Source organism: Pyrus communis, chromosome 13 (assembly GCF_041283825.1).
Source record: "Pyrus communis isolate YQ-2024b chromosome 13, ASM4128382v1, whole genome shotgun sequence".
Classification (NCBI taxonomy): Eukaryota; Viridiplantae; Streptophyta; class Magnoliopsida; order Rosales; family Rosaceae; genus Pyrus; species Pyrus communis.
In genome coordinates, this window is record NC_142577.1 from 5,382,091 (window position 1) to 5,396,580 (window position 14,490).

General features: G+C 38.5%; 1 protein-coding gene across 1 annotated transcript; it reads right to left on the reverse strand.

Moving 5' to 3' along the window:
• Positions 1-382: 382 nt before the first annotated feature.
• Positions 383-787, reverse strand: LOC148691648 (uncharacterized). The gene has a single exon (XM_088683371.1). It carries the CDS (start codon positions 785-787, stop codon positions 383-385), a length of 405 nt encoding a protein of 134 aa, XP_088539497.1.
• Between the last annotated feature and the right edge of the window lie 13,703 nt (positions 788-14,490).

Here is a 14,490-nt window from a genome sequence, read left to right on the forward strand (position 1 = left end):
GAGCATTCTCAAATTCGGTTCCAAGATCAGTTCTGATTCTAATTAGAGCAGGATGGCTAGACAGAGATTCATTCAACATTACTTTGTACACAATGGGGAACTGTTGAAAGGTATTAGATTTTTCCCTTCAAAAGCATACCCAAGTGAATCTAGAGTAGTCATCCACAATTACTAAGATGTACTTCTTGCCACCAAGATATAAGGTCTGAATTGGTCTAACAAGATCCATCTGAATCAATTGAAAATGCTTGGTTGTTCTAATATCAGTCACTTTCTTGTGAGCCATCCTAGATTGCTTTCCCAAATGACATGATTCACAAACATAGAAGTCAGAAATAGAAAAAAGGTGGTAGCTTCCTGACAACCTCATGTTTGGACAACTTCAAAGGCCTTTGAAGTTCATATGCCCAAGTTTTTTATGCCACAATACACTAGTTTCATCAACAGGTTTGTGGCACTCGGAGTATTCAACAACTTTAGAGGCATCAAGAATATAGGAATTGTCTCCAGATATCAGGAGTACAAGCAAGTAGTTTCCATGTTCATCCATGATCTGGCAACCTTGTTTTGAGAAACACAATTCATTAGCCACATCATCACACAACTGGCTAATGCTAACGAGATTTAACTTTAACTGATCAACATAGCTAACATTTTCAAGCTTAGGTAATCTAGGGATCTTGACATCACCTTTTTCTGTGATCTGAGACTTATCCCCACTACCAAGCACAATACCACCACAACTAAAAGGAGCAAGAGATGAGAAAGTCTCATTGTCTCCAGTCATGTGATGAGAGCACCCACTATTAAAATACCACACATTTGGTTTGGTAACAGATAGAGCATTTAGAACAACAAGGCACCTGTTTGAGACCTTCTATACCCACTTTGAACTCTGTTGAATATTTCTAGATGAAGAAGAATGAACAAGATGAGCAATTTTGTTGACTTCGATGACCAGACGATCCAGCAGACCCTTTAGCAAATTAGTCTTTCCAGAGTACAATTTTCTATATTTTGGACGAATGTGCGCCACTTCACCACAAGGATGACACGTAAGAACAGATCTTGTCTTTGGACATGGTTTGACTTTATGAGATACAAGCCTAGATTCTCTCACAAAGTTTTTTTGGTGGGGATAGAACTTAGGCCACTTTCTACATACCCAAGACCACTTTTGTCACCGTGTAGTTTCCCAATACTTAGCATCTTCTCAAATTTTTCAACCCCAATAGTAAGATGAATAACTTTATCATTTACCTCATCAGCTCAAGTAACTGTTTCCTGTTAGCCTTATGATACATTACATTATTTTCCTTCAACACATGAATTTGATTCATCAAGTTTTCTTGAGATTTGAGCGAGTTTTGAACCAGAGCTTCAAGGGTAGTAATAACATCTTCATTTTCAAATTTGTCATTGCAATTAGAAACCTTTTCATTTAGCTCCTTAACATGGGCCTCAAGATAACCAATCTTTTCATCCAGTTTAGTTCTGACTAGATGAAGAGACTTGTTTTCTTTCTATAACTCAACAACCTTCTTAGATAGCTCAATCTTCTCCACTTTTGTAGTACAAGTCTCATGAAAGAGAGTATCATACTTAATTCACAATTCAGCATAAGTAATCTCCTCAATTCCATTCAGTATAGAGTCATCATCACTTAGACACACTTCCTCAATTAGAGCAACAAAAGCAATAACTTTTTCTTCATCTTCTACCGACTCATCAGAATGCATAAAACCTTGATCATTGTTATCACTCCAAGTAACCATCATTGCCTTGCCGCACTTTTGACCAAGGAGTTTGGTTAGGGCCGGTCTAGAGAGTTTTTAGGCCCGGGGAGACACTAAAAAATGTGCCATCACTTTATATAAGAAAATTATTTGTTTTCACACGTAAGATATCGATAAAATTATACTTAGAAAATCACTTCAAACTTAATAATTTAGAAACACGGATAAACTAATTTATTTTGTATCATGAGAAGGAAACAAAAATACTCCAAGTTTACAAGTAGATAGATATGAGTTTTGTTTTCCATCTGAACTTTTACAGTGTTTTTGTATAAGTCGTGAGGTGTTTTTTCTTATTTACTAACCTTGTGAATATGGGATTAAAAAATAATGATTTTTTGAGTCTTTAATTGATATGTATAAGTAATAAATGGGTACTAAATTAAACTTTTTGATGACACATCATATGATTTGCAAATTTGATCTAAAAATTTGGTCAACACATTACTCTTTGTTGAAGATTAGACTTGAATTGGAACAAATGTTTAAAAATAACAACCCACATAGCTACTAGGTACTAACTAAAAATAAATTAACAACCAAACAAAAATTTGTAAAAATTGAAAAGAATAAACATGCACTTAGCATTACGAACGTAGGGCCTCTTGTTAATTTTAAACAACAAAAATCATTGATTCTAATTAAACTTCTTGATCATTTAGCCAAATTTAATATATTTATATTCTTATGAAAAGAAATTTGTCAAAATTGAAAGGTAAATAAGCACACATGGTGTTTTGAACCCAAGACCTCCTTATTAATTTCAAACAACAAAGACACTAGTTCCAGTTAAATTTTTTTGTCATTGAACCAAAATTTTCAAATTATACTCTTATTAAAACGTATATAAATATACCAACCTAATAATTTTGGTGCCCCCAATTATTTTGGGCCCCGGACGGTCGCCTTGCCAGCACTAGGCTTAGGTCGGGCCAGAGTTTGGTGTTAGCATAATCAGCAGCACGATGACCAGTTCCTCCACAAGCAAAGCAGAGACCATATATCTTTGACTAATCTTTGTCACTTCTTCTACCAAGCCCTTTGTGTTTCATTCGAGTAGCTAGTTTCTCCCGACTGGTTGTTGATTCACCAAGCTACGTAGGATCCTTCCCTTTGTTTTTGAGAACTATTCTGAAATGCTTGACAAACAGTGCAAGATCATCAACAGAGGATTGTCCACACAATTCACTTACAACTTCACTATTCTCAACACTTTGGAGGGCCACTTCTTTTCTCTTTTTGGAGTCATTTACATCCATATCAAGCTCCATCTCATAACTAATAAGTTTCCCAACCAATTTTCCTAGCTTGATTTCATTTAGGTCCTGAAACTCTTGAATGACAGTTTTCTTTGCATGAAATCTCTTGGGTAGGGATCTCAAAATCTTTTGAACAATAGTTGTTTTATCAATAGGCTTTCCTAACCCCAAGACTTCATTTGTCAACATTTCAACTTTCTCATAGAAAACTGAGAAGGTCTGAGACTCGAGCATTCTCAAATCCTCAAATTTTGAAAGGTTCATTTGGAGCTTTAGATCTCTCACTTGTTTATCACCCTCATCAAGAATTCAAAGTTTGTCCCAAGCTTGCTTGGCAGTTATGCAACATTGAACATGAGCAAATTGATTGGACGAAATGGCAGAAACAATAGCATCCTTTACTTTCATATTAGCCATGGTTAAATCACAGACTCTTCATTGACTAGCCTCGATGGTGCCTTCCACTCAAGGGTGAGATAATTAACAGCTATAAGATCTTAAGCCTCAAGAAAAATTTGAAACTTCTCGTTCCAAATAGCATAATTTGTGCCATCAAATAATAGAAGTGTATTACATAGGCCATCGACATGATCACGGTCCATAGTGAGATTCCACCGAATACCAGCAAATCTCATAGATCACTCTATGTATATCTAGAGCAAGGCTCTAATACCAATTGAAATTGGTATCAGGCGAAATATCTTACATATAAAAATTATAATATGCTGGACTGACTAGTCAAGCCTGCTAGTCAACTAAGATTGATTTGTTAGTTAACAAATCAATGATTCAATCACCAATTTCAATTCCCAAAAACTATCCTAGTCAGCTAGGCTACAGTTCATTGCAAGTTATTAATATGTCAAGTGAGCATGACTATGAGAACACACCATTTAAATGTTCAAGAGATATATGTACCATGTGTGTGTATATGAGATGTGTGACACAAATAAATAACTTTCAACACAAGATGTTTTTGGACGGAAAAATCCATCTCTGGGTCAAAGGGTTAAGATTTCACCATCAGCAGAAAGTTGCCATGAAGCCCATGTGGGTAGCTCTTAATTTGCGTAACCAGCCAGCTGGAAATCAGTGAATAATTCTGACTAGACAACAATATTAGAATTTAAGTTCTTTCCATTAAATTTTAAGCCCTTTCATTAAATAGAGTTATTAGATAGTTTTTGGTTAATAAAAAGTTTGGAGAAGGCCTCATCATTAAAGTTGCCTTATAATTATCCAATTAAAATGCTAAATTTGGCTCTGATATCAAATTGGAAGCACATACCAACTAAATAGTCGGATGACCATTATAACCATTAGACATAAAATCGTGCACATGGAACTCGACATGTTTCAGCATGACTGTCACTCACAATGCAGGTATAAGGCCACAATGGCTAAACTCAAAGGTACATTAGTTAGTGTCCATTTATTTTTATCGCAAGCCTTCAACTATAACAGAGTGTTCAAACAAAGTACGATCGTCAGCTTAGTAAGAGAATAATATAATAACAATAATGTTTTTCTATTTTGGACTGGAAATCTAATGAAACAAACACACAAAAAGAAGGAAGAAAAACTTATTTAAGACTAGAAAATTGTTTGAATATGGACACTTACTCTTTTATTGATATACAAAAGGTGATTACAAAGGATGTTACAAAGATGAAAGTTTACAAAGGATGGAAAGAATGCTAGGAGGGCTTTTTTCTGCTTGTGTTTCAGTTGTGTTCCAAGTGTTTAGGTGTGTTGAGGGATGTTTCCAATGACTAAAAGTTCTTCCTACATACATGAATGAGGGTGCTAATGTACAAAAAAAATATTTACAGATGGATGGTGTGGACGTTTTTTTGGGTGCTTGTCAACTTTTTCTTAGTGCTTGTGACTTTACTATTTTTGAATTTGTTACATTGTTTCTGAAAGTGGCTTTCAACGCCACTGTTTCTGAATTCGGCGTTTCTGTCAGCTCTCTGAATGTGAAATTTCGTTCTTCTAATGCCTTCTTCTTTTTCATGGATGACATTTGCTACATGTCTTTCTTTTATCTGTCTTCTTGGACCACTTTCTTTAGTGTGGGAAATTTAACTTTATGCATTTGATGGTCCTGATGGTCGCTTCTTTCTAGCTAAAATTCCATATGCCATTATGAATATTATGAAATTGTTTTGTCCTGATGATTAAACATGAAGTATTTTAAAACTTTTTATTAGTTTTTCATTTTTTTATATAACTATTAGTTCTAATATAGTCCACTTAAAATAAGCCATCACTTTCTTTGCCTTTCAGAATAAATGATTTGACAAATACTCTCACAAATTTGTCAACTCTTGGTAAAATAAGTTATGACTCATGACACAGTTGACACGTACCTGCCAAAGCTCAATGCCCACATATTCAATCGGCTCCAGCACATAAAGCTAAAGGATCATCCTCAAACTTTGCAAGAGCACATGAAAAGAGGAAGTACTCTTTAAACCCAAACTGAACCAAAAAGTGGCTAACCAATCTTAAGACACAATGAACCATTTATATACCTATCAATAACTTCCTAAATAAAATCTGCAAAATCGCACGCACACCAACACATGGAAAATCTTAGTAGTGTAAAGAAAATGCAAACTAAGAAATGACTTTCATAATCCTTGTATAAATAAATAGATAAACCAAATATGATTGTATCTAATCAATGTTACAGACGTATAAATTCTGATGTACGAGTTAGATAGTATAAATCACGATCCACCATAAGTTGAATGATCAAATGGGTTGATCATTCTCATCAAATCAATCAAGTCCTGGTACAAAAGTATTCAACACAATTTCTCCAAAATTTATGTTTTTCATTTTTGTCTCCCTATTCTCACTTCTTTCTAAGATTCTACCAGATAAACGTTAAAATTCCTTAGTTTAATTTTACTCTCAAATATAATAAACTATTAACCATCTCCCTATCTCCTCCATTAAAATATTCTAAAACACATTAACATACATGGATTATCTGTTACATCCCACATCACCTAGGGGAGTGGATCCTATAAGCCTTATATGTATATTCCCATCTCTACCTAACACGAGGCCTTTTGGGAGCTCACTAGCTTCGGGTTCCGTAGGAACTTCGAACTTAAGCGAGCCAAGGATGTGGTGGGGGCTCGAGCCGGGATGTGACAATTTGGTATCAGAGCCAATCCTTGGCCGGAAGTGTGCCGACGAGGACATCGGGCCCCTAAGGGGGGTGAATTGTTATATCCCACATCACTCAGGTGAGTGGATCCTGTAAGCCTTATATGTATATTCCCATCTCTACCTAGCACGAGGCCTTTTGGGAGCTCACTGGCTTCAGGTTCCGTAGGAACTCGAGTTCCTAGAAACAAAACCGTGAGGGCGTGGTCAGGGCCAAAAGCGGACAATATCGTGCTATGGTGGAGTCGAGCCAGGGATGTGGTGGGGGCTCGGGCCAGGATGTGACAATTCGGTATCAGAGCCAATCCTTGGCCGGAAGTGTGCCGACGAGGACATTGGGCCCCTAAGGGGGGTGGATTGTTACATCCCACATCGCCCAGGGGAGTGGATCCTGTAAGCCTTATATGTATATTCCCATCTCTACCTAGCATGAGGCCTTTTGGGAGCTCACTGGCTTCAGGTTCCGTAGGAACTTCGAAGTTAAGCGAGTTCGCGCGAGAGCAATCCCAGGATGGGTAACCCACTGGGAAGTTCTCATCTGAGTTCTCAGAAACAAAACTATGAGGGTGTGGTCAGGGCTCAAAACGGACAATATCGTGCTATGGCAGAGTCGAGCCCAGAATGTGATGGGGACCTGGGCCGGGATGTGACATTATGAATCCATGGAGTCTTCCACTTTCCCTTATAGTTGGGGTTCTTGATTTTTTGTACGATAACAAAGGCTCCAAAATTAGAAACTTAAGCAATAACTGAGTTTTTGAATCTTTTGATATCTACATGCAGCTTAAACGCACCGTGCGCTTCCATGGTCGTTTGTATGCTGAATTTGGGATCTTTGGTCGCCTCCAAATTCCATTCTCTTCCTCACCTCAGTATTCGGGCTAAGAAACCATCAATGTTTTCCAGAAGGTTTGTAACATATTTTAGTAATTCATGATGAATAAACAAATTTTTTAAATGATGGCAAAAGCAAGCAATTAATAGTTATTGGTTAGTTGTCAACAAATACCAACTTCAGATAGATTTCATCCTCAAATCCTAATATCCCATCAATCTCGAAACTTAAATAGTTCCACATAATACATATAACATAATGAATTTGTCTTTCTAGAACATAATTTTTGTGTTAAACACCACCAACTTAAACAGTGGATAGACTCTATAAATTGTTCACAACTTCATGTGATTACAACTAGAATAAAAATAAATTAACAATAACAAAAACTTCATTAAAGGAGCAAAACAATTTATTCTTTAGTAAATTTGCGTCTTTAGGTAAAAAAATAAACTTTTGGGTCAAATTAAAAATACACAAAAATACCAAAAGTTTATGTAATCGCAAAAAAGCCCCAAAATCACCCTCACTTTAGGGTGCCCCATTTTGGTAGTGGGAATGGGTGGCTTGACTTTTGAAAATTTGAAATTCAAAGTGTGTGAGGAAAGCCTTGTGAGTGGAAAGTACAAAAGCAAATCACACAGACTAAGACAAACATACACTAAACAAAACAACTTAGTACTTTGAATAAAAAAAAAAAAACCAACAATTTGTTCTTGTTATGAACTTGACGAATAAAGGAAGAATAATGAAGAACATCCATGAAAAGTCATAAGAGCTGCATGAATGTTTTTTCTCATTGAAGCCTATAAATACACTACTCAACAAGGGACTAACATACTATGATACTTAGTGTGGAGCAAAAAATAATCAAGAAAATTATGAAGGTGACATGTGGACTTTTAGGCAAAAAGGACAATTACCCTCGAGGCACACCAAGATTCCCACGCGCACGCAACGGATAATAACGGCTCAATCAAGGAATAGTCAAAGGTGATCAAAAGGTAACTCCCAATTTTCCTGTTTAAATTAGGATTAATTGCCATGTTAATTGCAAGATATTGTTTCACATAATATCTTGCAATTATTTACACAATTTCACCATATATGGTCGGCCACTGTTCTCCAAATAGGGCCAACCACTCCCCTATAAGTAGCCCTATTCTTCCACTAAAAAGAAAAGCCATTGGCTACCCAAAAACTCCTAAACATATTCTTTCCAAAATTTTAACTTTGGCATCGGAGATTCTTCGGCCAAAGCCCCCCTCCCCAATTCATCGTGGGCACGTGAGGTTTTTGGCCTTAATCTTAAGTATTATTATTTTGCAGGAGCATTTTCGTCAAAGGAGAAGATGGTAGAAATTTGCATTCACAAATTGGTGCTTTCATTGAGAGTCTTGATTCACATGCTCGAAGAAGACTCGCGCATTCAAAGTTTCTCATTTCTCGTTCATTTGTAGATTTTTCATAAGTTCTTATTCCTAGAATTTTTTTTTTTATAAAGTTCTTTGAATAAATGTAAAAGAAAAGTATGATGACTACGAATTTGAAAACCACAACGAACTGAACTTCTTATGTTCAAGGATTCGGACCAAGTGATGGAGATCAAGGCATAGCCTCACCACGACGATCCACGACGCTCAACGCGACAACAAGTTGGAGCAGCACCACCCCCACGGGGCACCATCGTGGCTATGCCAACGGTAGCAGCCATCGTGGCAGCTCACGATGAGACCCAAGCCCATGGTGACACCATCACCTTACCGCCGCAAGCCTATGCCCATGCCACCTTGTAGCAACGAGTCTAGGCTCACACCACAAGGGAGCCCAGCACGGCCCAACGCAAGCAGGCTTAAACTATAACTGTAGCTGCCAAGGCAATGGCCCAATAGCTGCAGGCCCAAAACGTCCAGTAGGCCCAAGCCGTGCCAAGATAAGCCCAACGCCCACGGCCTGACCCGTGCCAGCAACCCCACCCACTCTTATGATCTAACCTGAAGTTTGGCCCACTCCCATGGCCTTCCTAGCAGCCAAAACTGATCCAAGACCGGTTCAACCATCCCGGCTTCAGATTTCTGGACCGATAATTGAATAGGGGGGTATTTTCACCCCATTCTCCACATATTTCACATATCCTAACTCAAATATCGCACTTAGAGTCCATTACACTTCCACTACGCAAGGAGATGCATACCGTCCAAGCTCTTCCAACCCCAATGACGAACAACACTAGTCTCGACAAGTCATAGAGTTGACAAGCACCCTCGCGTAGCAGACGACCTTGGTGAATCAGCTTTTACAGCATATCGAGATGCAACGTGCCCCCAACGAGGTATCTTGAAGTAGGACAAGGGCAAACGAATAACCTTTCCAGCAACGTCTCAGCAAGCAGCCACTTAACCAGTCACAAATCGAGCATTCTTGCAATGTACACTCTCGACTGGGCCCCCGAGATAGCGTACACTCTTGTCTTAGTGTGCGAAGGAGCGTGCACTCTTGGTTAGATCCATGGATGAGCATACATTCACGGTTGGGGCCACACTCCGATAATCAACATGAGCAACCTTTCAAGCAAAGTGCTTATTTATGGCTAAGCCTGCAATGTGCATCCTCCACCTCATATCGGAGTATGCAACATGACAGACGGAGAGAAACAATCCCTCAATTTGGCTTAAGTTCAACTAACAGCTTACGGGAAATTCGTTCGCCTGCTAGAAACGCACCACATGCACCGCAGTCGTGACATAGACGAGTCAAACAAATGGAAGAGCATTCTAGACCAGCAAGTCACGATTGGGAGCAACTGAGAGCTCAGCTACCCCAACAAAGGAAAATTCAGGAAGAAGTAGAGAGGCTTCTGACCGAGCGATTGCGCATATTCTAACGCAACGAGGTCACTGACAAGGCACTACGACCGGACATGGGCAACATAAGCAGGTCACCCTTCACATACAAGATTGAGCAGACAGAGCCTTCATGTAAGTTCAACATGCCACATTTCACATCCTTTAAAGACCCGGACAAGCACCTAAAGTATTATCGAAGCGCAATGATCCTCTATCGGAACGATGACACTCTCATGTGCAAGACGAGGCACAAGATTGGTTCCACACCCTGCTGCCACAATCCATCTGGAGTTTCGATGAGCTTTCTTTGGTTTTCACCAAGGAGCATTCATCCTACCACTCGATTAAGAAGAAGTCCGACCATTTGTTCAACATCAAGAAAAACCTAAAGGAGTCGTTTCGTGACTATGTGAAAAAGTTCAAAGCAGAGAAGGCAAAGATAGTCGGATGCAATAACTCAATAGCTAGTGTAGCCTTCCAAAAAGGACTCCAAGCAGACCACCCACTGTTCGAAGAATTGATCATGAAAGAAGATCTAACTCTAACAGACTCTTTCGCTCTGGTAGTAATCATGCACTTTAGGACAAAGCTTTGAGAGCAGACAAGGCACCCAAGTAGCCTTGAAGAGAATCGGCAGTAGCTTAAAAGAAGGAGGACGAGAAGGAGTACAACGACAAAAGCATGCAGAAGGCTATGTGCAAGGACCGATCCATCAAATCCTCCGTGACATCAAGAGCGAACCATAGTTCAAGCTGCCGAAGCAATCAAAGGGAGATACCTTCAAATTGGACCACACTAGGTACTACACATTCAATCGACGTCTTGGTCACACAACTGACGATTGCTACACTTGGAGGAATTACCTAGAGAAGCTGGTGAAAGAAGGCAAGGTCGACAGATACTTAGACAAGCTAGCTACGCATCCTAAAAGAAACCCAGACACCGACGAAGAGCCGCTGACCAAGACAATCTAGATCAATGGCATCGTCACTGAGTCCGACCACTTGGGGGCCACCAAGAACTCCAAAACAAGGAAGATCCATAAGGCTCTATTAGTCTCACAGGTCCAGGCAATCAACACCCAACCTGGACCCATCGTTGGCTTCACCGAGCAGGATGCTGAAGGCGTCAACTTTCTACACGACGACGCACTAGAGGTATTTGTCCAACTAGCCCACACTATAGTCGACAAAATGATTAACACACCCCGACCCAGAATGTCCACCTGGACAACAGAATCGTGATGTGCTGGTTGACACTTAGAAGGTGACGAAGCCATAAAGTGTATGGATGTGAAAAATGTGAATAAATTAAAACCTAAAAGTGACTAATTTAGAGTGTGCATGTAAGCGGGGATTGAACCCATATCACACAAGTGATGTTAGAGTATAGATAAATTGCAATAAAATACGAGTACTGACATTTATAGTGAAAGGATAAGTCTCTTACATAATAGTTTTTGCCAACCATCATCGTCGTCATGAAACCTCTGCCACTAAAATCCTAGAAGAGCGAAAAATAAGGGTGAGTTATCCTAAAAAGAAAGTTTTGCAAAACCTTTTTGAAAAGTATAACCCCTCGCAGTAAAACAGGTATATGATTTCCCAAAATCAATATAATATTAATATGTAACACGATACCCTGCAGCAAAAGTAAGTGAATAGATGTAGGGTATACCAACAGGATATCTCAACATTAAATCTCAAATCAATATCACAAGAAAATAATGCTCATTAATTTATGTAGGCCCACAAGTCCACTACAGAGATTTTCAGACAATGGAACATGTTGGGTGTAGGTTTTACATTTTAGTACTACATCACGTGAGTTGCACTAATCGCATCACATACGAGTCCAACACATCACACAATAGGACAGGCTAACACCTAACTCTAGATCAAAAGCGAATGTAAACGGTGCATGTGAACTACATGTGAAGCTAGTCATTGGCCTAGGACAGTACAAATAGCTAAGAGACACCATGTAAATATGTAGTAATGAGTAGATAAAACGCAAGGATGTCATACCACAAGTTTATGCTCACAAATAATATTCAAAACATAAAGTGTACGAAAAGTCTATTTGTAAAGCTAAACATGACATGTCGCATCATAATACATAAAAACAATTATTCAAAAAATTACATTTACATACATACATATATATATATATATACACACACGTAAAAACAAAAATACCCACGCACAGATACTGGCGATGTCACATCTATTCGGATTGAAAGAGCCGGAGTCTTCGATAGTAATCACACCTATAAAATATTATTTTATTTAATTTAATTTAGGTATTTCCAAAAAATAATAGAGCTTCCAATTTGTTCGAATTCAACAGAATCATCACCAACTTAACCCATAATTACTCACACAAAAGGGTCAAGAATTTTACCTTACACCAATTATGGGCGAAACAATTTGTTTTCATCACAAATTCATTGAGGTTTCACTGGAATCTTCATGGCGAAAATTGAACACAATTATGTCGAAACAAGGTTGAATCCACTTGTGATTCGTCGAACATTAACCGAAAGGAGGTCATCTGATTTCTAAATTTAGTACGAATTAGGGTCAACTTTGTCTCAGATTTAGTTGGGAACCTTATCGAACTTTCTGGAAATGGGAACAAATGATGGATAGAGGTGAAACACCTTGGTTTCAAATGAATTGTGCACTATAACTTCACCAAAAGTTCAGGTAATTCGCCAAGGCATAAAAAGACAAAAATTGAGTCAAATCCACCTTAAATTCGACAAGATTTTGTTGGATTTTGTTGTCAGAGCTGGGTAAATGCGCAAGGTACAAAAATTAGAGTTAAACCCTCGAATTTAAAATTCAAATTAACATGCACAACATGGGTTAAGCTACCTAATTTTCGAACGGGACTAATTTGAGCTCATGGGACCCCAAGTTCGATAGGTCCCTCGTTGGAGCTCTTTGCCAAAAGCTCAATTTTCAAAGGTTGTAGCTCGATTCCATTAGAACAACTCCCACCGAGAACCCTGCTTGGATTCTCCTATTTTCCATTACAGAATTTAACATGCAAAGGTACCATAAGGATCCCCAGGTTGTGTAGGTCCTGTATTTGGTGGTTTGAGGTCTCGATTTAATTGGAATTTGTGGTGATGGTGCCTGGAGCTCTCTTTGGCTATGGTGGTTTAGAAAGAAGGCAAAGCATTCGAAAAGGGAGAGAGAGAGAGAGAGAGAGCTGTAATCTAAAAAGGAAAAGATGATTTCGAGAGAAGGTAGAGAGTTCAAAAAGAGAGAGATAGAGAGAAGAGAGAGTCGGTTTTCAAAAACAAAAATGATGGTGATGTGTGAGTGATGATAAGAATTGGTGGTTGAGTGTGTAGATTTAGAAAGAGAAGGAGAGAGTGACGTGAGGGAGTGGAAAGTGCACGCGAATGTGGGGTGTGTGTGTCAGAGAAAGAGAGATTAAAATAAAGTGATAAAAGATAGCACACAAATTAAACCCTATAATTGTAGAATGTGTAAGTAGGGATCGCATTCATGTTTTACGAAACAATAACTGGAGGAAATCAATTCATATCACATATATGTTCATGGCTTTGAATCCACCTCTAGCTAAAATGAGTTTAGTTCCTCATGTTTTCATTAAATTAAACATTGAAAGCAAAAGATAGAATACACCTAAGAACATTCCAGCACTCCAAGCTTGAATGTGATGGCACGGCTAAGGCTCTCCTCTCCTTTGTCCTTGCTAAGTTGCGGCACAAGGGTGATTTCTGTGATTAATGGTTGTTTGGTGTGAATTGTGGTGAATGAAGGCTGTGGCACTATGTATTTATAGGGAGAAGGGAAGGCACGGCAAGGCTGAGAAAAAGGGGAATTAGGACTCCAAATCAACAAAGAACAAGGACACTCTCAATCAGATTCCAGGGAGGAAAAGGAATGGTCCTTGCGGCAGATTCTAGAACTTCTAAAAGGGTACATGCGGCATACTTTTAGGGATACAGATAGGGCTTCTAGAAACTTGATATTTAGGTGTTCTAATGTCATTTAGTTGTCATCCTTGCAACTAGAATTAAGGTGGAAAGAGAATAGGTTAGGATAAAATAAGATAAGGTTGGATAAGGTTTGGATAAGATAAGGTTGTTTGGATAATGTTTCCTTCTTCTTAGCTGGTTCCTTATCTTCCAAGTCTTTGATTTAATTCTTCCAGATGTTAAGCACATTCCTAGCCTCTCTTGAACTTCAAATTCGTCCATCCACCTCACTTCATTCATGTGCTATCCGTTAGAAGCCCAAAATTGCTCTAAAATGCTCCAAATTGCACTTCTTGCCAACTTTGTCATTTGGACCTATAAACACACGAAAATAGCTTAAAACACTCCAATAAATAGAAACTATGTAAATGCAAAAAAACAAGCTAACTAAGTCGCATAAATATGCTCCTATCAAAAAGATATGAGGGAAAGTTGTAAGAAGGACTAGGATTCTCTCCCCTCCTCTCACATTCTCTTATTTTGTCTTTCTCTTGCTATAAAAAATTAATATAAAATGTTGACGTGGCTTAACCGTGATCGTTCAAATAGGAGG

Bases quoted from the DNA above. Each gene is read 5' to 3' on its own strand.
- LOC148691648 (XM_088683371.1), bottom strand. From the start codon at position 787: ATGACTGGAGACAATGAGACTTTCTCATCTCTTGCTCCTTTTAGTTGT.